We start from the raw sequence: 25,918 nt of genomic DNA on the forward strand, positions 1-25,918 counted from the left end.
GGATGAGTGGTACCCGCCACAGCCTCTTGGCTGCCAGTCCTTTCCAAGCCCTTTCCAAGTGTACCAGCTCTGTAGCCTAAACTAGAAGGTTGGTTTTTGACATTTAAAATTTTCCATCTTATTTGAAATCTCAGCAGTGGTGAACACAACCACTCCTTCCTCTGTGAAATACCCTTTGCTCTTTTCTTTCCTTTTGTTTTGATTTTTTTTAATTGAAGTATAGTTGGTGAGCAATATTATATGTTACAGGTGTGATTCACCGTTTTTAAAAGGTTATACTCCATTGAGAGTTTAACATATTGGCTGTATTCCCTGTGTTGTGTAAAAGATCCACACAGCTTATTTGTTTTATACGTAATAGTATGTATAGACTAGAGAGTTTAAACCATCCCCAGGGAGCACGGCTCAGTGAGTTACCACCAACCCTCCCAAGCCTCCCATGGCTTCCTCTAGTGAAAGGGGTGAGTGGTTTTGCTTTCAGTCTTCAGGATCAAAAATACCTTTGTTGTTGTTTAATCACTAAGTTGTGTCCAACTCTTTGCGACCCCATGGACTGTAGCCCTCCAGGCTCTGTCCATGGGATTTTCCAGGCAAGAATATTGGAGTTGGTTGCCATCTACTTCTCCAGGGAGTCTTCACAATCCAGGAATCGAACCCATGTCTCCTGCTTGGCAGGCGAATTCTTTTACCACTGAGCCACCTGGGAAACCCATCAAAAATACCTTACTGGATAAAAAAACCCCGCAGATTACTCATTAATAATAATACAAATGAAAACCAATAATAATTAAGTGGAAACGAATCTGTACATCAAGTTAAACAAACATGTTCACTTTTTAAAAACTCAGATTCAAATTAAACCCCTCAAGCTCCCTGCTGATGCCTTCTCAGTTCCTCCCAGAAAACTGACTGAATCATTTTGGTTTAGAATCAAATATGCTGATTTTTCTAACCTACTCCATGAGAATGAAATGAGAACAACGAAGGACCATTTGAACCAAATTAGATGTTCCCTCTGAGTTGAGTCCTTTGTTCTAAGTATAAGTTCCCTTTGGGGGGCTGCCCTTTTGAGAATTATTGCCAGAGATTATATACCTGATTTTACCCAGAAATGGGTGGGAAATTGTTCTGAGATTGACCTGTTGCGTTTTCCCAGAAAATGATGAATGGCATCCTTTTCAGGATTTATCATGCGTGCATCTTGCATTTTCACCAAGTGCTAGTGAGGAAGCTGAGAAGAGCTCTTCCATCTAAGGCAGAGGGCAGTTTGATGCTGGGGAAAGCGCACTGGCTTGAGAAGACCTGGACCTTCATCCCAACTCTGCCCAGGCTCGCCTGGGAGCCTTGTCCAGCCTCCCTGCTTTCCTTTGATCTCCAAGGCCCCTTCCAGCTCTGAGAGTCTGTGGTTCTATGGAAAACCAGAGAGGCCGATTGAATAACACAAACAGCTGGGGGGCACAGAGCAATCTTTGGAAATGTCAAGGATTTTCCCAGGATAATGAACACAGAATAGAACTTGTTACTGAGCCGGTGTGCACCCGTGTGCTTAAGTTGCTTCAGTTGTGTCTGACTCTTTGCAGCCCTGTGGACTGTAGGCCACCAGGCTCCTCTGTTTATGGGATTCTCCACCAAGAATACTGGACTGGGTTGCCATTCCCTTCTCCAGAGGATCTTCCCCACCTAGGGATCAAACCCACATTTCCTGCTTCTCCTGTGTTGCAGGCGGATTCTTTACCACCGAGCCACTGGGAAAGTCTACTTAACCATGGTCTGGTGAAGTAAAAAATGACAAGCTTACTGGCTTCTGGGTTCAGTCAGCCACCATGGCATAATATTTGAAACTCCAGCTGGTTTTACTTCCATCTAACGTTAGTAATCTTTTCTGCTTTTGGCAAGCGGATGAGATGAGACTGCAGAGATGTAAAGAAGTTTGCAGCCCCTTTATTGAAAATTGCCTTGACCTTGTCTTATTACTGAAAGTTCCCTTAGAAATTTTTCAGCTCACTCTTCTCATTTTATAGGTTAAAAAAACCCTGAAGTCTAGAGGAATGAAATGACTTATTAGCAATCTTGTATCATGTTAGTGGCAAGGCTAGGATGAGAAGCTAGATCTTCTAGCTCACAGCTTGATCATTTTTATCTTCTTCATGTTCTTTCCTCGGAGATCATAGGAATCTGGCCTTTCTTATTTAAAAGCCTAATTCTTATCATTAGGGGTAAAAATGCCTCCCCACCCCTTTTTTGGTCACACCGCTAGGCATGTGGGATCTTCGTTCCCTTACCAGGGGTCGAACCTGTGCCCCTGCAGTGGAAGCTTGGAGTCTCAACTACTGGACCACCAGGGAAGTCCAGAAATGTTTCCATTTTTAAACAGTTATATTTAGCAGACTCTTTGTGACCCTATGGACTATACAGTCTGTGGAATTCTTCAGGCCAGTAATACTGGAATGGGTAGCCTTTCCCTTCTTCAGGGGATCTTTCCAACGCAGGGATCGAACCCAGGTCTCCTGCACTGCAGGCGGATTCTTTACCAGCTGAGCCGCAAGGGAAGCCCAAGAATACTGAAGTGGGCAGCCTATCCCTTCTCCAGCAGATCTTTCCCAACCCAAGAATCGAACCAGGGTCTTCTTCACTGCAGGCGGATTCTTTACCAACTGAGCTATGAGGGAAGCCCAACCAGTAAGCACACCACCCCTTAGTTTTTCTTTTCTATTTACTTTATACCCCTCTTGGCTCCTCAGCTCCACCCCCCTTAGAGTTCATATTTCATAGACAGGAGTATGTTTGGTTTTGTTATTTAGTTGACAGTTAAAAATGGATTGGATTCAGCTGTTTTTGAGGCATGAGGAATTGGGGACTGAAATGATGAGCGAGACATTGGGAAGGGTTTGTTTTATTTTTTGGCATTTGTTCCACTGCAAAACAGCTGGAGCTATAAACTTGAAGCTTGGCAGCCTTGTGTTTGAGCCAAACCAAAATAGAAGAAAATTGATTCAATATTTGTAAGTAAAGTTATGAATGTTTATATTTACATGGTTTGCAGACGTGCAGTGAAACATTTGCTGTCAGTTTGATGCTCAGTCTTTCAAGTTCAAACTTTAATTAAAGACCTTTCTTATTACGGAATAGACTTAATTAATGATGCCCCCAATCTTAGCTCCCAGAGCTAATAAAGTCCATTGTATTTTAATTTCTGGAAATTCTGGAGTGTGAATGTGAAGAGGGAAGAGAAGCTAGGTGGAGGGTTTTTTCTTGATAGAGTTCTTTCCCTCCACCTTCCTCTCTAAGCTTATGGGAAATATTATGTAACAGTAAATTACAATATACATATGATTTTACTAAAATCATAGTAACATACATCAAATTGGAAGCTGAACTTTTTAATTCAGGTTCCAATTTGATGTAAAGCTTTGTTTTGAAGTACTTAACGTTAGACCAGAGAGGGACTGGTTTTTCTGAGGTCACCCAGAGCTCCTTAGGCTGCTTGCTGCCTCTTGGGTTGGTGCTATTCTACTATTCTGTCCCCCTGGATGAATTTATCTTTTTCAGTTATTGTCCCAGGGTCGTTGGCCCTGATCTCATGTAGTTGTATCTATATAGAGAAAATAGTTATCACTGTCAGGGGAGAGGGAAATTCGGAGCATCGCTGTCTGCTGCATGCTTCTTGTGTTGATTTCTTATTTGTTTCTTCAGCCTGGTGGTTCACACCCATGGCTGTTCATGCCCTAGACTAATAGCCAGTTGTAATCTTCCTTGATCTTATCTTTTAGAGCACCTATCCACTTTGCCGGCACCCTAATCATCCCAATTTCATCCCTACGGCTCCATGTTCCTGAGTCTTATCCTTGTGTCTGAGTTTTGTTTCATTCTTTGGAGTTAATTCCCCTGTCCTTTCCCAGTTCTCTTCCTTTTACCCTCTCTGTCTGCTTCCTTCTTTCTTGGTCCCTCTTTCCCCTTCCTTCTTCTTTCAACATTTCTTTCTCCCCCATTCATTCCCCTTTCTCCTCTCTCAAAACATACACACAAAGCTAAATTAAATAGGGTTCCCGTGACACTAACCAGAGTTCTCTCTTCTGTCAGTTAACTCAGCCAAAGGAAGGGGCTGGCAATGGGGGTAGGGGAGGATTTCATTTAATTGAAAGGTTTGCTTATTGTTATTTTTCTATTATTTCTGCTTTAGGGTCTTTTCCCCCCAGGACAAGGAGCCACAATTGGAGTTGATTTTATGATTAAGACAGTGGAGATTAATGGTGAAAAAGTAAAGGTAAGATGCTAAATGTCCAATAAGGCTTTCATTGTGCTATGTGAGAAGACGCAGTTGTTTTCATAACATTTATTAAATCACCTAGTGGAAACCCACATTGAAAATGACGTACTCAGCCGTGACAGCTTATTTCCAGACAGAGTGCCTCTGTTCCCTTCACAGGGGCAGGAGGGGGTTGAGGATAATGTGTTTACAGATCAGAAGACAGTGAGAGAAGACTAAGGCCAGTTTGTCTTGCTCTGGTCATGTCGGATGAGATGTAAAAACAAGGAAGAAATTTCCTCTGGGAATATCTTGAGTTGGGCTCTTAAGACCTAGGTACTTCTTTTTTTCTTTCTTTCTTTTTCTCTGTCTCTCTCTCCTTCCCTCCTTTCTTTCCACACTGCACACTTTGCAGGCTCTTAGTTCCCCAACCACGGATCGAATCTGGGCCCTCAGCAGTGAAAGCACCCAGTCCCTAACCACTGGCCTACCAGGGAATTCCCTACTTCTTTCTTAATCGCAGCCTCATTAGAGAGCCTGCTGATTTCTACATTCCTCATTCTGTCATGTGAATCATTTATTCAAATTATTCCGTCTCCCACCCTACCCCAACCCCTGATAAGTGAGAAATACTAAATTAAGGGTCCAGGAAGGGTCCATGATCTGCCCTCCACCCCTGCTTTGTGGCCTCTGGGTACTTTGGTACCTGAAAGAGCTACATTGGGTTCAGTAACAAGAAAAGGGAGGGAGTGGTTTTCAAGTGCCTAATATGTGTCAATCCCTCCGCTGCCTTCTTTTACATTTAACTCAATCCTTATTGTAAACCCTGTGAGGTAAATGCTAAATTATCTTCATTTTGTATTTTTTAGAGAGGTCGAGTGATTTATTTATCCATGATTACACAGTTAGCAAGGGAGGTAGGTGGGATATGAATTGGTTTTATATGAGCCATGAACCCCATCGCCTCCCTGGGGTCTCCCCTGCTCTGGAGCAGGGGAGAAGGCAGGCATAATGAGCCATTACCTTGGAGCAAGGAAAGAGGGAGATGATGGAAAGAAATGTGAGGTAAGACTAAGTTACTTGGAAGGGGGGTAGAGAGACTGATCTTTGGCACTATGCCCGTCAGAGTGAGTGAGATTCCACAGTCAGACCTTTCAGAGCTGAGTGCTATGGAAAGAAGGGATGATCCTTGGATCAACATGTGGCATCAGCATTCCAGCCAGACCCCAACTGCAGCACCCCAACCTCATACCCCACCTCAGCATCCCAACCTCATACCCCAACCTCATACCCCAACCTCATACCCCAGCCTCAGCACCCCAACCTCAGCACCCCAACCTCAGCACCCCAACCTCAGCATCCCAATCTCATACCCCAACCTCAGCACCCCAACCTCATACCCCAACCTCAGCATCCCAACCTCAGTACCCAAACCTCAGTACCCCAACCTCAGGACCCCAACCTCAGCACCCCAACCTCAGGACCCCAACCTCAGGACCCCAACCTCAGCACCCCAACCTCAGCACCCCAACCTCATACCCCAAGCTCAGCATCCTAAGTGTGAGTCCGTGCCACTTGTATCCTTCTCCCACAGGTACCTGCAGTCCTGCCTTCTGATGCCTCAGGAAGGACAGAGAAGCTCCAGGCTGCTCTTACAGCATGCCACAGGCACACAAAACTGTGTTTAGGATGAGGCTCCTGAGTGGGGGACAGAAACTTTCCCAGTGTCTCTTCCAGCCCTGACTCCTCAGTGGGGTTCGTTACTGCAGACATCTACACCAGATACAATAGTGATGGAGAGCTGGGCCCTCTGGAAAACAGCATGTGGACTCCATGTGAATGTCCACTGGAAAGTTCAGAAAACCAGTGCACTGAGGTGGAGAGAAGGCGCTGGGCTGTGGGGAGAGGAGGAAGCCAGGAGTGTGCACTCACGAGGCAGTGGCAGGAAGAGCCATGAGTAGTTCTCTCTTGTTCCAGCAGAGGGAGCTGGTTGCCATCCCAAGGAGCTGGGTTAAGATCACCAGGCATTTTATTTCCAGAGATTTGGTTTTCTCATTTATATCCATATATATGTATGAGTTCATTCCTTTGACCAGAAAGGTTCGCGCCTGCCGTGTGCCAGGTTCTGGAAATAGAAAGCAGCGAATAAAGAAATGGTCCCCATTGTTAAAGAACAGGCTTATTTTTCTTTCCTCAATTCCCAAGTTTAGTTATTACATTTATTCCACTTTCTGTGAACCACAACCTCATTTTTAAGTACTTATTATACTCAGCTAAAAATCCATCTTTTTATAGCATCTGAATCTACCTCAGACTCCCTGAGAAGAAGGTTTGTGTCTTACTCATCTTTGGATCACAGCACAGTTCCCATTTCTATCGTCACTTCAGGCCTCTGGTCGTTCATCTGTGAGAAGTGAGAGCTGGCTCATCTCCCAAATCCAGCTTTAATGACTCTTTGCCTGTGAATCTTTCTAGCCATATTTGTAGAATCAAGACAGAAGATGACCCTCTTCAACCACAGTAATCCAAGGGTCTCATGAACACGGACACAGGAGGAGAGCAGCCACGTCTCACTGAGGAAACAGTTATTTTCTCATTATTGTCAGTGTTCATTAACATGAACGGAGTACCTCTTCTTAATGAGAGTTTAGTGACTTTTTGCTGGGAGTCTGCAGGCTTTCCCAGTGCCCTGGAGAGCCCGTGGAAAGAGAATTCACTGCTGGTTTGCACAGAATCACCCACCTGGTGAGAGGCAGGGCAAGACCTGAATGCTACTTTTTCTCCCGACTGCTCACCATCCTCTTTCAGCCTTCCCTACAAGTCCCTTTCTTTCTAGGACGGCTCCCAGGATCACAGGCAGCTAATCAACGGTATTAGAAGGATTCCCATAGCTATTAAGTGAAGAAAGTGGAAGTGTCAGTCACTCATTTGTGTCCAGCTCTTTGCGAGCTACCCCATGGACTGTAGCTCACCAGGCTCCTCTCTGTCCTTGGAATTATCCAGGCAAGAATACTGGAGTGGGTTGCCATTCCTTTCTCTAGGGGATCTTCCCAACTCTGGGATTGAACCCAGGTGTCCTGCATTGCAGGCAGATTCTTTACTGTCTGAGCAACCAGGGAAGCCCATAGCTATTGAGGTTTAGAGTCAAATCAGTGGAGGCAAAGTTAAAGAAGAGGCCCTTCTCTTAAAGTGGTCTGCATTATGAAGGTGACCTTGGGTAGAAAATATAATTAAAACCTATATAGAATTTTCTCTTATCCATTGATTTCTCTTAGCCTGTCATAAATTAATGTGTATTAACTAAAACTTTAAGCTCAGTCTATGACATTTTAACCTTAGGAGATTCGTTATAATAGAAATAGAAGATTTGCTGGATTTTTCTCTCATCAGGTATGCATTGTGTAGATAGGAAAGTCTTGAGAGTATGCACACGTGTTTGCTTTTACAACCATCTGTCCATCCTTTTGTTCATCCAGCCATCCTGTGTCAGAGTGAACGCTTGGTACCAAGCGCTGTGGTATGCTAAAGCATCTTTCTTCCCTAGTAACTTCCTGTCATCTTTCACAAACATTTCATCTGTGAAACCTTCTTTAACTCCCTATTAATCACTTAAGCAGGATGAGTCCATCCTTCTTTGTGATTCCACCATCCTCAGGTCATTCAGTTAGCCATCACTTCAGTGTGTCTACCATGAACCATGGACTGTTTTAGGTGGGGCCCTGGGGTACGTGGTTAAATAAGAGACAGCCTTCGCCCTCAGAGAACTCAGTCTTACAAGGGGACACAGTAGATTGCAATACTTTTTTTTTTGGCTGTGCCACATGGCATGTGGGATTTTAGTTCCCTGACCAGGGTTCGAACCTGCACTCCCTGCAGTGGAAGTGCAGAATCTTAACCTTTGGACCACTTGGGAAGTCCCTGTAGTACATTTTTGTAGCAGTGAGGCAGTAGAGGTGTGAGTGGTAGTGCAAAGAAGAGAGTGGATGATAGCACAGCCTCATGCTGGAAGTGAGAGTGGTTAGAAAGCCCCAGGCAGGGTTACTGAGAACATATCAATGGACAGAAGACCCATACCAGGAGACACTCTCCTGCTGGCCCCCTTTAATAGAACATCTCATATCTTACCATGGGCTTCCCAAGTGATGCTAGTGGTGAAGAACCTGCCTGCCAGTGCAGGAGATGTACGAGACATGGGTTCAGTCCCTGGATTGGGAAGATTCCCTGGAGGAGGGCATGGCAACCCACTCCAGTATTCTGGCCTGGAGAATTCCATGAACAGAGGAGCCTGGTGGGCTACAGTTCATAGGGCTGCAAAGAGGCAGACATGACTGGAGCGACTTTGCATGCACACCTGTCTTATCATAGTTAGTCAACTGTGTATTCATCCTCCTTTACTATGAGCATTCTGATACCAGGGATTGTGTTTTATTTATCTTTGAATCTTCCCTCAGCTTAGCACAGTGCTCTGCATCTATTTATGATCTGTAAATGCTGAAAAAGAGCAAGCAAATTGCAGAGAGAACAGTGAAACCAAGTTGAGTAATAAAGACAGTGGAATATGGATCTCTTCAGAAATTGACCATAAGGCTAGAAAGAGGAAGCTCCCTTTGGGAAAGCAGCCTGCATCTCCGCCAAGACATCTAATTGCTTTTCTGGAAAATATTTTGGTGGTTTTAATTCTCAGAGCTGTTCTCAAGATATGGCTGTCACGAGAACATACTGATGTCTAAGGATCAGCAGTATTGAATCCAATCACAAGTGTTTTTCAAGGTTCACTGTGGCATTAAGATAATAGTCTTTTGTTCTAAGACACAGCCTGGAGAGGGGAACCATGTCCCTAGGTTTGAGACAGAGAAGAGAAGTAGCTTTTGTCCTGGCAAAAGCTGTAACATCTGTATGGCTGCCTTCAGCATACACAGGCTTTCATGTACATCATCAAAGGGCAGCTGTGACTTCAAATCAAAGGAGAGCCTGTGTGCCTCTCTTTGGTGGCAGGGACCACTGGTCACTCTCAGTCTTCTCAGCTAAGCTGATCTGAGCAGAGGGTGACACCGACTGCCTCGTCCTCTCTGGATGCAGTTGGATGTCTAAATCAGCCTCTGGCAGCAGAGCAGCACGGTGTATGGAGTGAGTCCTCTCTTGGGGGGTCAGAGTCTGGAGTCTGAGTCCCAGCCTTGTGAGTTACCTGCTAATGAACGGGAGGCGTAAACTCGCCTGCCTCACTGGGATTTGTAAGGATGAGATGAGACCATGAATAACTATTTGAACATTTACTATTTTCCAGACACTGTAGGGGATAACTGAGAGGAAAATGGACCCCAAATTCCCCCCGTCATGAAACTTTCCATCTAGTGAGAAAGATAGTTATGGAACACGTTATTAAAAATACATAAGTGATTCAAGTGTTTCAGGTGGGACTTGCCTGCCTGCCAATGCAGGGGACACGAGTTTGACCCCTGGTCTGGGAAGATCCCACATGCTGTGGGGCCAGCTAAGCCCGTGTGCCCAGCTACTGAGCCTGTACTCTGGAGCTCACGGGCCACAGGGAGAGAAACCACCGCACTGAGCAGCTCATGCGGTGCAGCTAGAGAGTAATCCCTGCTCATTGCAACTCGAGGAAGCCTGCAAGTAGCAACCAAGGCCCAGTGCAGCCCCAGAGAAAAAGTGTGTTTGGTGCTGTGATAGGAAGTTATAGGCTTGGTTAGAGCTGAGATGATTTGGGGGTGGAGCTGGGGAACCTGGCCTAATCTGAAGGTTCCAGAAGTCTTCCCTGAGGAAATGATGTCCTGTTAACGGGGTGGATGCACCTTGTGACACATGAAATCGATGCAGTGAGAAGGGAAGATTACTGTCAGTGTGATTTCTCAAGGCCTCGGCTTTGTTCCGCCCTCAGCAGTCTCTCTGGGGAACAGTTTCTCTCGCAGAAGTCTGCTCTGTGCAGGGAAATTCAGGTTGAAGTGAGAGGTGTTTTGCCTTCTTTGTTTTTAGAACCATCAGTTATGAGGTCTTCAAACTAGTAAATGACTTCAGCAGGTTTGCATGTTATTAACCTCTTTTAATAAAGAAGCCGCCAAAGCCAAAGGAGATTAAGTGACTTGCCAAAGGTCAGAGGGCTTATAGGTGGTGGAGGGAAATTATTTTCCTTGTCTGCCATGGCATTGCTCCTGTTTTCATGAACAAAGATCATACCTTAATATATTCATGTGAATGGATTTTTTTTCCCCCTCTCCAGTTGTTGGCTGAAATGCCAACAGTCACAGAGTGATACCTTGCCCTGGATCTCGACTTTGGTACTAGGGCATTGTGATGAAGGGCAGAGACTCTGGGACTTCCTGGTGGTCCAGGGGTTGAGAGTCTACGCTTCCAGAGCAGAGGGTGTGAGTTCAGTTCCTGGTCAGGGAACTAGGATCCCACAGGCCACTTGGCATGGCCAATTCAAAAAAAAAGAGCAAGGACTCGGACCACAATGCATGGTTGAATCAGCTTTAGGACATATTGGCTGTGAGACACTGGGCAAGTTAATTAATCTCTCTGTGCCTCAGTTTCCTCACATGAGAAATGATACAGGAATAGTATTTACCTACCTCATAGAGTTCTTGTGAGGAGTAAATGAGTTATTATGTGTAGAGTGCTTAGAATAGAGCTTGGCACATAAATGCTTGACAATTTGGTTGTCTAGTTTGTTTGTTTGTTTTTAATAAAGAATAGAGGGAATTTTCTGAACAAAAAGGAGAGCATTTGAAATATGTTCTAAGAGTGTATATCTTTAATAAGACCTAGGAATATACTTTCTGATGTAGAAAATAAACAAAAGGGAAAATTAAAAATATGAGCAATGAAGAATCTATGGATAAAAATAGCAGTTCTTATATGGCAGAAACCAACACAGTATTGTAATTATCCTTCAATTAAAAATAAATAAATTAAAAAAAAATAGCAGTTCTTAGGGGAAACAGGCTTATAATAAAAGTTAAGTAGATTGTAAATACCCTAATTTCACCTTTTAAATGAAATTGTATGAAAACAATCTGAATGCCTTTTAAAAAAAGAATAAAGGGGAAACAAAAAATTTAGCAAAGAAAAAGCAAAGCAAGTCCTTCTCTTTCACCAGAAGAAATTTTTAAAAAATTAGAGGTGCCTTTCTCTTACAGCAAAAAACAGCCATGAACTTATTTGGGTGAAGGTATTTCTACTTCTACACACTGGAAGTGTACTGGAGTGGGTTGCCATTTCCTTCTTCAGTGAACCACGTTTTGTCAGAACTCCTTATTATGACCCGTCCATCTTGGGTGGCCCTGCACAGCATGACTTATAGCTTCATTGGGCTACATAAGCTCCTTCACCATGACAAGGCTGTGATTCATGAAGGGGGTTCATTGGAAGGACTGATGCTGAAGCTGAAGCTCCAATACTTTGGCCACCTGATGCGAAGAGCTGATTCATTGGCAAAGACCCTGATGAGGGAGAGGTGGTGGCAGATGATGAGATGGTTAGATGGCATCAGTGACTCAATGGACATGAGTTTGAGCAAACTCCAGGAGACACTGAAGGACAGGGGAGCCTGGCTTGCTGCAGTCCATGTGGTCACAAAGAGTCGGACATGATTGAGTGACCAAACAACAACGTGAAGGCAAGGCTTTCTTTCTTCTTTGCTTCACCAACTTGATCCTTCTTTTATGCCTTTACAGCTTCAGATCTGGGACACAGCAGGTCAAGAGAGATTTCGGTCCATCACCCAGAGTTATTACCGAAGCGCCAATGCCTTGATCCTTACCTATGACATAACCTGTGAGGAATCCTTCCGTTGCCTTCCTGAGTGGCTGCGGGAGATAGAACAATATGCTAGCAACAAGGTCATCACTGTGCTAGTGGGTAAGTAAGGACTGATGAGGAGGGAAATTGATTTGTGAGCATCAGAGAATTTATAATCACATAAGGCTTGTGCCTTGGCACCTTGCAAGAATAGTCTTCACCAGGGGTCCCCAACCTCTGGGCCATGGACCAGTGTCTCATGTGAGATCAGCAGCAGCATTAGAGGAGAACTAAAGTGCGCAATGAACGTGATGAGCTTGAATCGTCCTGAAACCATGCCCCTACTCCGCCCATGGGAAAATTGTCTTCCACAAAACTGGTCCCTGGTGCCAAAAAGGTTGGGGACCACTGGTCTACAGCTCTGTAATTCATACAGTCAGTGTTCAGTTCTTCTGATTGCAGTTGAAGAGAAAATGAAATAGAGTCTAACCCATGGTGATGATTTAGAAAAGTAGAGAACACTGCTGATTGATTTTCCTATCAGCATAGTCTCTAGAAGAAGGTGGATTGCCATGAAAGTTATATGGGCTGCTAAGCATTAAAAAAGGAACTTCCCTGCAGCTCATATGGTAAGGAATCTGCCTGCAATGCAGGAGACCCAGGTTTGATTTCTGGGTTGGGAAGATCCTCTGGAGAAGGGTATGGCAACCCACTCCAGTATTCTTGCCTGGAGAATCCCATGGACAAAGGAGCCTGGCAGGGTACAGTCCATGGAGTTGGAAAAAGTCAGGCATGACTGAGCAACTAACAGTACTACTACTAAGCATTTAAAAAAAAAATCTAGGCCATGGAAACTGCTGATCTAGAAGATATATCTAAGTTGATAAGGAATTCATTATTGAAGGAATTGTGTTTTGCTTAAAAAATGGATCTTGGTTAACTTTTTTCCCCTTCTTATGTTTATACTGATCTGAGAAATTCTAATTTTCACAAAGAATCCCTTAAGGGAAATTCTGCAGTTTATTTAATCTTATAGGAGGGTAGAACCTCTATTTAGTATGAGGGGAAAACAGAAAACAACCCATGGTTTTTTTGTGGTAATAAATGCACCCGTTATGAATGGAATTTCAGTGAAATGGACCAGATTATTAAAAATCCTCTACTGGCAATGGAAAAATGTTAATAATATATGGTTGTTAAAAAGTGTCTTTCCTGGAAATTCCATGGTGGTCTAGTTGGGACACCACGCGCTTCCACGGCAGGGGGCACAGGTTTGATCTCTTGTTTATGTCTTGTCGGGAAACTAAGATCCTGCACATCCTGTGATGTGGCCAGAAGAAAATTTTTTTCTTCCTAAGAAGTAACATTGTTGTATGTTCTACAAAGACCCAAATTTTGGAAATCTGATAGAGATTCTCAGAAACATTAAGTTAAAAATCATGGTTAACAGTAAGTTAAACAAACACATTAGAATAAAGCATTATAGCTGGTGTGTGTGTGCGAGGAATCATATTAAGGACATTGTGTGTCACGATCTCAAATTTACAGATGAGGAAAGCAAGGCTCAGAGAAGTCAAGTTCTTTGTTCAAGGTCACAGAGCATGTTAGATCGACTCCAGAGGCTGTGTTTATCCAGCTGTGATGTGCTGCCTTGTAACAAATTGCTGGACTTTTCCTTCAGGCTGCTGGGTTAAGTATTTGCCTCTCTATGAGTACCAGTGACCCCTGCTCAGATCTGAAAACCCACCTGCACATTGGAGAATCTTTGCTGGGAAGAGCTTGAAAGCCCTCTGCTCTGGACAGAAAGCCCTGAGAACTTGAGTCAAAGCATTACTACTTGGGATTCTGTTTAAGGAAGTTAAATGCACAGATGAGGGAACATAATTAGTCAGCTCGATATGAAAGAGGCACTGGCTTTTTTTAAAAAATCTTTTTATTATGGGAAGTTTTAAACATAAGCAAAATAGAGCAAACCGTATAATGAACACCCATCTGCACGTCTCTCAGAGTTGACAGTGAACAGCTCACAGCCAGTCTTGTTTTATCTGTTCCCCACCTCTTCTGTCTGCCTTCCCCTTCAGGTTATTTTGAAGCCAATCCAAGATGTTGTATTAATTCAGTTTGTATTATGTCAGTGTGCATCTCTATAAAAGATATGTCTTTTAATTCTCCTTTTAGCTGGAGGTTATCCTTCCATATTTGCTTCCTGGGGATTTGCTTGTTAAAGCATTTGTTTGTGCGGTGGCGTTTTCAAGTCTGCATTTTACTCTTTCAGCCTGGCAGTGTCATTTGATGCATTCTTCTGTCACTTAAATCTCTGGCAGATTTGCAGGGGAATCTAGAGCCTGCTCAGATTCACGGTTTTTGTTTTTTGTTGTAGCAAATATATTGTGTAGTCGGTATTCTGAGGTGCTGTTCTCAGGGCAGTCGAGAAAAAATGCTTGATTCTTTGTTTCTATTTTTTAAGCTTAGTCACAGAAGTTTTGTAAAAAGTCTTTTTATTGTGTTAGTTAGTTAGTTTGGGCCGTTCTGGGTCTTCACTGTCGCGTGCAGGCTTTCTCTAGTTGCAGAGATCAGGGACTACTCTTCACTGTGGTGCGGGCTTCTCCTCGTGGTGGCTTCTCTTGTTTCGGAACACCGGCTCTAGGTGCGTGGGCTTCAGTAGCTGTGATGCAAGGGCTTAGTTGCCCTGTGGCACGTTGGGATCTTCCCAGACCAGGGATCGAACCGGTGTCCCCTGCGTTGCAGGGTGGACTCTTAACCACCGGATCACCAGGAAAGCACTCTTTTTCATTTTATTACTTTTCAAAATAATGAGTTGGTTCCCAAGTCTTCCAAAAGTAACTATTAAAGTTTGTTTTTGTTTTGAATATTGTTATAGATTTAAATATATTTGATGTATTCTAGTCCTTTGAAGTTATTATTATTGATGCTTCTGTATTGTTCCAACTTTGACAGCGGGAGCCTCTTCACTCTTGAGTCCTTTTGACATGACCTGGGAATCCTTGATGATTTTCTTGCTTTCTGGGATGACATGTTCCAGGCAGCTAACGCATTTCCTACCCCTGACCTGGAATTGGGCATTTCTTTAAGAAATTCTATTGATTTTTAATGGGAAGTTGTATTTAGAAGCTAAGCCAACGTGATAGGAATCATCTTTACTGCAGAGTTGGGGCCGGGGTGTGATGGCTTTTAGGCTTTCCAGTGGACAGAGCTAGTGTACGTGTGTCTGTGTGGTGGATTCTGTAGCTTCTACAGGGGAGTGTCTCATTAGGCTCTGCTGAACACTTTGACCCACAAGACTACCATCGGCCACATGGCATCACAGACATTTAGGAGGATCCAGGACAGCAAACACAGCTTAATAGCAGGTCAGTACCAAGCGTTCCTCTTCAGTGGAAGCAGCCCACATATAGTGAGTCCACAGAGCTGCCCAGGACCTCCCGGGACAGTTCAGGCGTGAGGCAACAAGGCTCACTCAGGCAAGTGCAGGGTCCGCTCTGGCTGCAGCCTCAGTGCCCCCATAGGAGCTAATCCCTCTTGTAGTAGCCCGACAGCCCTAACTTTCAGGGTCTTTCCAAATGAAGAATTGCCACACTTAGGGAAGCCCAAAGTTAAGGCTTTCCATTAGGTATTTATAATTCATACATAGAATTCCCAGGCCAGATGGAATTTATCAATCAAGGGTCACTTTTACCGTGAGCAATGTTGCCAACCACCACAGTGGATGAAACCTTTGTCAGATTTCCAAAACAGAAGTAGAACAGTTTTTAAAGATAAAATAACACCATGAATTATTCACACCGATACTTCCATTTGTAATTCAGGACTACAGGAGTTTTCCTTTACCTCATTAAGCTTATACCCGTGTTTCCGTTCTCCCATGTCCCAAATCCCTGACTCGGTGTCACCAGCATAATTACTTATTCGCTTTATCCCCTAAAACATGTACAGCAGCCACAGAGTAATGCTGCTAACATGACCACTAACAAGATGACTTCTGCAGCACTTTAAGATTTTTTCCTTCAGTTCTGTTTGTCCTTCTACGCCACTGGGCATGCGTAGTTCCATTACTGGTTACATTCCTTTCAACTTCCCTTTTTGTGTGGTCCTGCCACTCCGTGATAACCAGCTTCATTTGTTTAATTTTGTTTTCAATGTTAGGAATTGCTTTTTAAATTCAATTTCATATTGTATAGTCATATAAAACATTGATAAGGTTCTGAAGTCAAATCTATGACACAAAGTATATTTAGAGAGGTCTGATTTTCACCCCTCACCCTTGTTCCTTTCACAGGTAATAATTATCTTTAAAATTAAAATTTTGTTTCAGTCTCTCATTAATAAAATAAGACACTGTATGTATGTATTTTTTCAGTCCCTTTGCTTAGATCGAGAGCTGGGTCTTATATATACTTTTTTCCTGCTTTGCTTTATTTGCTTAACGACCAGTCCTAATATCTCGTTCCATGATAGCCTGTAGAGATAGTCCTCATTGCTTTTTTAAAGTAATATTGTTTACTTTTATTCATTTCTTCGTATTTGGCTGCACTGGGTCTTCGTTGCTGAGCGCAGGCTTTCTCTAGTTGCGGTGTGCGGGCTTCTCTTGTGGAGCACGGTCTCTAAGGTGTGTGGGCTCCGTTAAGTGTGATGTGAGGGCTCAGTAGTTGTGGTACATGAGCTTAGATGCCCCACAGCTGTGGGATCTTCTGGACCAGGGACCAAACTCATGTCCCCTGTGTTGGCAGGCAGATTCTTAACCACCGGACCACCAGGGAAGTCCTTCCTTATTGCTTTTTCCTGTGGCACATAACTCCAGATAGCTATGGTTATAACACTTTATGCAGCCAGTACCCAGCTGGTAGGCTTTTGGGTTGGTTCCAGTTCTTTGCCATTACAAATGGAACTGATATTTTAAAATAAACAACCCAGGAATCATAGTCCCATTTGTTTCGCTTTACTTTCCTTCTGTCTGGTTTGACTTCAGATACGGAGCTGAATTGGATGTTTCCGAATCTGCAAAAAAGTCAAATGACGACCCTCTCTCTCTCTGATTTTACTGCTGTTTTAGGCAACAAGATTGATCTGGCTGAAAGGAGAGAGGTCTCCCAGCAGAGAGCCGAAGAATTCTCAGAAGCTCAGGACATGTATTATCTGGAGACCTCAGCCAAGGAATCTGATAACGTGGAGAAACTCTTCCTTGACTTGGCTTGCCGCCTCATCAGTGAAGCCAGGCAGAACACCCTGGTGAACAATGTATCCTCACCCTTACCTGGAGAAGGGAAAAGTATCAGCTATTTGACTTGTTGTAATTTCAACTAAAGGCTGAGGCAAGGCGAGGCGAGAGGAATCCGCAGCTGCCCTGATGGGCCACCAGTTGCTGGGGAGACCTGGCGATGACTGTGGCTCCCGCTCTGGGACCTTCTGACTCCTGTGGGCTCCCGAGCTTACAAAGCACGGCGGGCCAGGGCCTCGTCCGCAGGCCAGCATTCGCGGAACATATAATGGTTTCACCCTTTTGCAGTCTGGAGTCGGGTCAAGGAGAAAATTGCACTAGGCGCTCCATGATCTGCAGAGCATGTTGCTTTTGTTTTTTTAAACAAGCAAGTAAAACGCATTCCTGAACACGGTCCAGGGGGAAACGTACCGTAGGGACCCCTCCTGCACGTCAGTGGCTGCATGTGGGGGCTGCTCTTTAGGGCTTCTGGGGGCCCTGGTTTTCTTGTCTACCAGAGAAACCAAAACCAGGAAGGCCAAGTCCTGTCTCTGTGGTGCGTGTGGATGACTCCATGGAGATTTTGACAAGTGTTATTTCTCTTTTTTCCACGGGCACTTTCAAGAACTTTGGGATGTAATAGTGAGATGAAACCTTTACCCATGACAACAGTAACAATCATTGTTTTAATACTGTACACAACAAGCTCCACAACTCCTTCTGGTGCTAATGATTCTGCTCTTTCACAGACCAAACATTTTAGTACATCGATGTCCTTACATACCTTACATAGAAATAAAACAAAAATTAAGGGAAGTCCATGAATCAGCTCTCTTTCTCGAAGTTTCATTACGACCTGTCCTAGGATAGATTTATTGGAAAAGAGAATACTTTTCCTTTCCTCTTCCCCTCTAAGTCTCTACCATTTTCTTCTTCCATTCTCCCATCTTTCCTGCCTCTCAAGTAAATGAAAAAGTTTGAAAAATGAAAAAAAAAAAATAGAATGGTTGACACCCCCATATAAGAGATTAGCTCTAAGACATTATGAGTAGTATGAAAAACCAGACCTGATCTGACCAAAATACTGTGGATTAATGGACTGCAGTGCGGAGTTCCAAGCAGAGCACAGTCCTTGATAGCAAGTCTCGTCTTTTGCTTCCTGGTACTATCCATCTTGGACAGACCAACGCTTAGGATTTTGTAGATGTTTTTAGTATGGTAAGTGAGAGTTGCAGTGGATGAAAAGTCTCACGAACCATTTTTGTATCTGCAGTGATAACCTTAGAAAAAAATCTGCTTGTGGAAGCAGATGGAGTAGTCATTTGTCATCTCCTTGTAGTAATGTTACTCTCAGACTCATGACCAGTCATTCTTTCCGATATCTTTTTCCTTTCCTCGCTTTCTTTCCCGATTTTCCCCTTTTTACCTTATCCCTCTCCTCCCCACCCTTCCTTGTATGCATATGTTCCTGCAAATCTCCAATTCAGATGGAGGTGTGTATGCCTTTACTTAGCCAATTTAAAAAACAGAACTCAAATGGAAGCCGTGATGCTGAATGTGTGTTGCTGTTTCTTCAGTGCCATGCTTCCAATTTGTTCACGGATATAAATGCAAATTGGGACAATGATTAAAGCTGTTTGCTGCTGATGCTGTCACATGTTTCAGTAGCTTGCTGCTTAGCATAACTGAGGGATGAGTCATGGGATTAGGATATGATAGGTAATTCCACTGTTGTAGATGGTGGCAGTCTTGGTCCTGATACACTGATGTGTGAAAGCTATTGAATTTTAAAGCAACGAGTCATGTACAGACACAATATTGGTGAAGCCTTTCTAGCATTTCTAGGGCAGGTTTCAGAGTGACCTGTCACTTGCACATGGGAACTGTACATATTGTTTAAGGGACTGATGCTATGGTTGGCTTCACCATGGTTGTCCTGATACTGTGGGTAAGAAAAAGGGATCCCAGAAGTTTGAGTTGCTTTTATTTCAGAATCTATCTCTATAGGAAAGAAAATAATTTTCATAAACACCAACCAAAATAACTTATTGTGGTTGCCTTTCCCTCCCCATCTTCCTCATCAAGCCAGCAAATAAAAGGTATTCAGAAAAGTTGATCAAGGTGAGCAGAAGAGCTCTTTTTACATGGTGAGGAAATGCCCTTAAGTTTAGGTCTCATTTAGAGCAAAATCCAAAGTCCCCAGTACATCATGACCCAACTTTGTTTCATAGCAGCAAGTATGTTGAAAATAAAGTTGCTTTATGAAATAGAGGCTAGAATACTGTTAGATTGGACACAATAGTTGTAAAATAGCAGGCTGTAGGGCCACTCTTGCGTTCTGAGATTATTTCTTAGGAAACAGTCTCCTTTATATACTCTTGGCTGAACTTTAAGGGGATTAGAAGGCTCTGCTCTTGGCCGCTTTCCTCCTTTATTCCTTGCAGCCTTTCTGTACTTAACAGTCACCCGTCTACACCACATCAGCAGGGACATATGAGAATGTAGGGCTTTGTTTCTTTTTTTTCTCTCTTAGCTGTATGAATTCTAGATTAGGCCTATGGACACTTGTTCCCTAATGTATCTAAGTTTGAGAACAAGCCCTGACAATATTGTAGGTGCTCAGTAAATATTAGTTGAATAAACAACTTAGTGCCAAGAGGAGCTTTTCTGGTTAAACAGAAATTTCTCAAATAGAACTTGAGAAAGGACACCATTTAAATATGGTGATCTTAACCCAGGCCAGGACCCAAACGTGTTGATTTGTCTATTAGTTGCTATTGCCTTGGTCATATTTGCTAAGATGAGCCTTCTTAAATGAAAACAAATTCTCATTTAATGATGGATGAAAAAGAGGGTTGTGTTCTCATAGTTCAGTTTGGCCTGATCTGATTCGTAAGACCACCAGAGTCCATGTCCGCTTCTGTTTTGGTGTGATTTTTTTTTTCTTTAAATAAAGTTACTAAATATATGGCAAATTTTTTTCTGTTTACAGTGCATCATAATCATGTCATAGAGCCAGATCTGGAGAATCTGTGAAATCATATAGTTTACTCATGTTAATGATATTATGGCTTTGTATAGGCTGTATCCTCAAAGGATTTTATGCTTTGTCCTTTACCTATGCAAGGCTTTTTAGTCCTCCATGTGTTTTGTTAGAGCTATTGAATTATAGTCACATTTAAGTTTGATTATATATAGCCAGTTATCCTTCTGTGGATTACTTAGAGTAGGCCATTAGCTTTCCTTGGCCTTTTCTTCTTCTTCTTCTTCTTTTTTTTTTTTTGTTTCATGTTAGCACCTCTGAGTAAAGAGGCAAGAAAATAACTAAAAGTGAAAATGAAATGGATTGACAATGTGTTAGTTTCTGAGTTACAGTTTGGTAAGAGAGGCAAAAGCCATTGGCCAAAATAAGATACTTGGATTAGGGCTATTTAAGCAATTTAGACTTGTTGGAGAGAAGAGGCAGTATTTAACCAAGGACTGGATTCTTCTTTCCTCTTCTGTTTATGAATATGTCTTTGGAGGACACTGGTGACTTCCAGTGTTAGATAATGATTTGCCTCATTTACCATGATTCTTCCAGATCCATTATCAAGGTTCAGTCAATGAATCTTTCTGAGTAAATACCAGTTGCAAATGATTTTGAATTGGTCCTCTGACTAAAATGAAAACTTCTTCTTCCTTTTTAAATAATCTACATGAATGGGATCATATTATAGTCAGAAAAAAAGCTAGTTTTTTCCATGTATCAAACCAACAGCTTTAAAGATAGACATTTTCTGTTTCTCAATCCTACAAAACCCTGTGTATTTCATAATCATAAGTACTTTAAGGATCACTGCCCTGTTAGCCTCTGAAAGAGCTCTTCTAGGGTTTACCCTTTGTTTTTTTCTAGAAGTTTTTAGTTTTTTTTTTTTTTTTTCAACTTCAACTGGTTACTTATTCTCTTCAACCAAGGCCCTGAGATGTGTTTTAGTGCAACAAATACTCTTGAGACTTAACTAGAAAATGAAAAACAGGGAAAAAACATGTTACCCTTCTGACAAAATGTACTCTACATAAGCAGTATGGTTAAACACTAATTTGGGGCTAAGAAAGAGATGTGCTTTGTGTTTTTTTTTTGTTTTATCTTCTTCTTCCTGGGTTTCATATCTGTGACCTGAGCCTATTTGTGTTTGGAGGGAAAAATGATTTTCCTTAGATTCTTCAGACTGGGGAGAGAGCATACTGAACTGAGAAATTTTCATCCCTTCCAATAGCTCGTTAATTATAGTAATGTTAGAGCAGGGGAGACAACACTTCATCTCCTTTCCTAGGCCCATGGGAACTTTGCAGTCATTTTGGGGAGCCATTGTTTAAAAACAAATTGAGATCAGCTATAGCCCAATACAAAATGTTTTTGGTGATTAAAAAAAAAGAAACCAAATTGAGGCAAAGCAAAGGTGGTGAAGGAGTTTTAGATTTAAAATGTTTGAACAATATTTGAAGGATTTGGGGACGTTTAGCTTGGGAAAGAGAGGAATACAGTGGGTATATTAGAATAAGACTCTGGTGTGAAGGGGTGGAATAAGACCCACTGAATAGAGGTCACAGGGCCATGGATTTGAACTTCACATTAGAAAGAACAAGTTGGTTCCCCATGGAAGGGGCGGCCTCTGTCAAGCAAAGGCTCAATGAGAACGTGGCAAAGATGGTGTGGAGAGGATCACAGCACTTCTTGGGGTGGACAAGAGACCTATTAAAATTCTATTTATAGCACTTTGCACCTCATAACATGTTCAATTAAATATCTGTTGACCCACAGCTAATAATTTTTTAAAGGTTTTTCTCTTCTGCCCAAAGTGCATGCCCCTCTCCAGGAAGGAGGTTGCTTACATGTCATTAGGTTGAGACTGGCTATTATACCCTTAGGCTGGAATTGCTTTTTTTGGTCCATTCATTGATGTCTTGTTGAAATCACAAACTGGGTCTTGAGTTAAAGATTAAAAATGTATTGTTTTAGTAGAAGTTGCATGAACCGTTCGCTTCTCTAGGGGATTTTCCCAACCCAGGGATCAAACCCAGGTCTCTCAAATTGCAGACGGACTCTTTACCATCTGAACCCCTAGGGAAGCCCACATGAAATCATGGAAATTATGTATCTGTCACTTGCCAAACATAGGCCATGCTCAGTTTTAGTGAATAGTTGCTATCTCTTCAGGGTTTCAGGATAAACCTTTTTAGCAGAGCAGAATCTTCAGTAAAACATCCCATAAATATACAAACATGAAGTTTTACAGCTCCCATCACAGATGGGCTGGTGGTCACTGGCATAGAGCAGTCCCCAAGATCGATCTAGGAAAAATCTCAAATGATGTTTGGTTAGTTTGTTTGATCCTTTGAAAAAACATGATCTGAAAATGGTTTTAAAAGAATGGAGACCAAGTTGCTTCATGTAGATAGATCTTTGATTTGAAAATCAGAGATAATTATAAGCAATATTTACTACTAAAGCCCATGACTCTAATGATTCCACCTGCAAAATAACTTGCATCCTTGCAACGCTGGTAGATGGCTCTTTATTGGTCTTCTTAAACAAAAGTCATTGGTCTTGCATCACTATGGTGAGAAACATTGAGTCTGGGTGAGACTTTCTTTGATTCCTTTGGATGAGAAATCAGAGCACAAGAGCTAGCCTCCTCTTTAATTGACTGCATGATGTGCATGAGTCAAAATTTTACTTTTCCACTGAGTTAAAGCAAAATTTTTAGAGGTGTTGTGTTCTAGTTCCTGATGGAATCCTTGGTGGGTTGTGACTTTGACACATCAGGGAGTGATGTAGGGAGGTGATTAGAAGATGGAACACTAGGGTAGAGGTGAGGAGTCCTAGAATTCCCTTGAATTAGCTGTAACATTATGCAAAGCACAATCTCTTGAGCATCCATTTCCTCATCTACCAGATAGACTAATAGTAATATACCTGTCAGGATTATTGTGAAGATTAGATAAATTGAAAGTACTGAACTTGGTAAACAGTAAGCACCCAAATATTTGTTCTTTTCTCCTTGATGAAGAGCAGACTTTGGATGGTTTGATACAAGTCTAGATCCTTTGAACAAAACAAGGAACCCTCCTGACTTCAGAAAAACAAAAACGAAAACTCTGTTTCTGAAAGAGCCTTAAAAGAAAGTCATGTATTTAATCCACTTTTCTGCCTTAGTGCATAACTGTTACCCAAGAGACTCCACTTCTTTACCTACTTCAAGAAAGGTATTCTTTCTCTTCCAATGGGCAATTCCAGGGTTGTAAACTCATTATCAGGAAACTTAACCTTATTACTGAAATACCTCACAGTGCAATTTGAACCTCTTTCTTCTTGATCCCATCCTCCATGAGAAGAAAAATTGGTTGATCCTGTCTTCTTTTTAAAGGGCCATGTTTGCCATTTATTATTACCCTTTTGCCTCATTTTTAAAAAGCTGACAGAAAAAGTTCATTAAAGTGATAATTATTATCCCCTTGGGGACTGTCAGGATTCTTATCGATAGTGATCAGATTTAGATCACAAACACTGTTGTAACTCTTCAGTTAGTATTTTCTTCTTTAGTTAACATATTATTGATAACCAAGTGTGCTTCTGAAGACTTATTCTGGTTGTGTGGCTCTTGTTTTCTCCTCTTGGTAAAAGTGGAGTCACGAATCCCAGCTTTGTCAACTACTTTTAGAACGTAATTTCATATATGACATAATTTGATGGACATAATTACCAACACCTAATATTAGCAGGGTTTCTTGCCTTTTCTACATTCTGAAATAAAAATCAGAATACCAAATGCCTAATAAAGCAAAAATTCTTGCACAGAATAGCAAAAGGTAAGAATCTGGTCTGCTAGAATAATTTGTCACTAGTTGGTTGAATGGTGCAGAGCTTTTGTTTAAAGTTACACAGTTATGCCTGGATTAAATAACAATAGCAAAACTTGAGAAGCCCTCTGAAAAACAGCTGCTAAACATACTGCTTTCTGGAAAGTAATCATTAAGAATAAATATTCTCTTGTTCTATACAATTGCCGAATGGTAGTGGAAATTTCTTGTAGGCTACTTGAATGTCAATTGATTTATTAAAAAAAAAAAATTGTGTGTGAATCCTTTTATTCCTTTAAGGCATTTTGGGGCTTTTGTGTTCCTGTTGTAGAAAATTTCAAATGACTGGAATGCTGGCTTCTAATTTCTGCTCACTGAAGTGGCCTCTAGACATACCAGATGATTCGGGCCTCTTTGATGATCTGAAGGGAGCTACTTAAATACACTTACATAAAGTGTGTGAATAAAATTGCTGTTTTCAGCAAAAAAAAAACAAAACAAAACCCACTTTTGATCAAACTTTCAGATAATAAAGGGTTAAGAAGAGATTTTTTTTCATAACCTAAAGGGAAAAAGTATGCCCCATATATATTGTTGTATACATTTTAATGCATGACTTTTAGTATAGGGATGAAATAAAATACAAAATATATAATTCTGGAGGTCTTCTCAGCAGCTAGTTAAACTATTTAGATAAGCTGTTTTATGAAGACAGAAAATCCCTAGTTTCCCTTTACATATCTCTTTCCATCGAAATGGATCTTTAACATAAACATAGTTTAACCAACAAACATAAACAGACTTGTTCATCATGGAATCTTATGGACTCAGCTCTTTATTGGTTTTAAGCATAGGCTCTCAATAATATCTACATACATCAATATATAAAATCTAACTATTAGCTTCAACACAAGCAAAATACTTGATTTTAAATGTTAATATGCAGATATTAACGGTATGCTGTATCATGTCTTCTGTGTTCATGTATTCCTTTTTAATAAAATGCCTGTTAGAAATATAAGCCGATGATGATGTGAGTGCAATTATCTGAAAACATTTTGTAGAAAGGTGATTGTCTGAACACTTTAATCCACATTAAAAAGTGGTAGAGGGAGCAGGAATCTGACAAGATATTTTAAAATGAAGTTGCATTTCTCTTTTCAAAATGCAGACATAATTCGAACATCATGTAATTTACCCCTGTAAAGTGTACAATTCAATGTTTTTTGGTGTTTTCACAAAGTTGTGCAACCATCACCATTCTTTGACTCCAGGACATTTTCATTATCTCCCAAAGAAATTCTGTACCCATTAGCAATCACTCTTCCTGATTCCCATCAACCTCTTACAACCACTAATCTATTTTGTTGCTACAGATTTGCCTATCCTGGGCATTCCATATAAATAGAATCATACAATATGTGCTCTTTTGTGTCTGGCTTCTTTAACTTAGCATAATGTTTTTAAGTTTCATGTTGTACCAAGTGTCATGTTGTAGCATGAATTAATACATTTTTTATGGCTAAATAATATTCCATTGTGTGTATACACATACCACATTTTACTTGTCCAGCAGTTGATGGACATTTGGGTTGTTTTCACTTTTTGGCTATTATAAATAATGCTGCTATATATATGTATGTATATATATATATATATTTGTGTACAAGTTTTCTGTGTGGGGATATGTTTTCATGTCTCTTAAAATTTAAGCAAGTAGTCTAGCAAATCAAGTCACTTGTGTTCATGTAAGCAGAGCTTCTTAAAATCCTTAGAGAATGCAACTTATAATCTTAGATCAGTTGGTCAATTAGGAGACTCTTGAATAATGGCTGACACACTACTGTGTCTATAAGAATTTT

At 41.6% G+C, this 25,918-nt stretch overlaps 1 protein-coding gene across 6 annotated transcripts in view; it reads left to right on the forward strand.

Moving 5' to 3' along the window:
- Positions 1-18,191, forward strand: part of RAB30 (RAB30, member RAS oncogene family) — a 95,276-nt gene extending 77,085 nt beyond the window's left edge. For 5 of the 6 annotated variants that reach the window (XM_010853211.1, XM_010853214.1, XM_010853213.1 and 2 more), the window contains 3 exons: positions 4,181-4,264; positions 11,935-12,118; positions 17,070-18,191. In XM_010853211.1, coding sequence (XP_010851513.1) covers positions 4,181-4,264; positions 11,935-12,118; positions 17,070-17,320 — 519 coding nt within the window. In that variant the 3' untranslated portion in view covers positions 17,321-18,191. The remainder of the gene's footprint in view (positions 1-4,180; positions 4,265-11,934; positions 12,119-17,069) is intronic. The other variant, XM_010853215.1, reaches the window with a different exon arrangement.
- The last annotated feature ends 7,727 nt before the right edge of the window (positions 18,192-25,918 follow it).

Source organism: Bison bison, unplaced genomic scaffold, assembly GCF_000754665.1.
Source record: "Bison bison bison isolate TAMUID 2011002044 unplaced genomic scaffold, Bison_UMD1.0 scf7180017864324, whole genome shotgun sequence".
NCBI classification, from domain to species: Eukaryota; Metazoa; Chordata; class Mammalia; order Artiodactyla; family Bovidae; genus Bison; species Bison bison.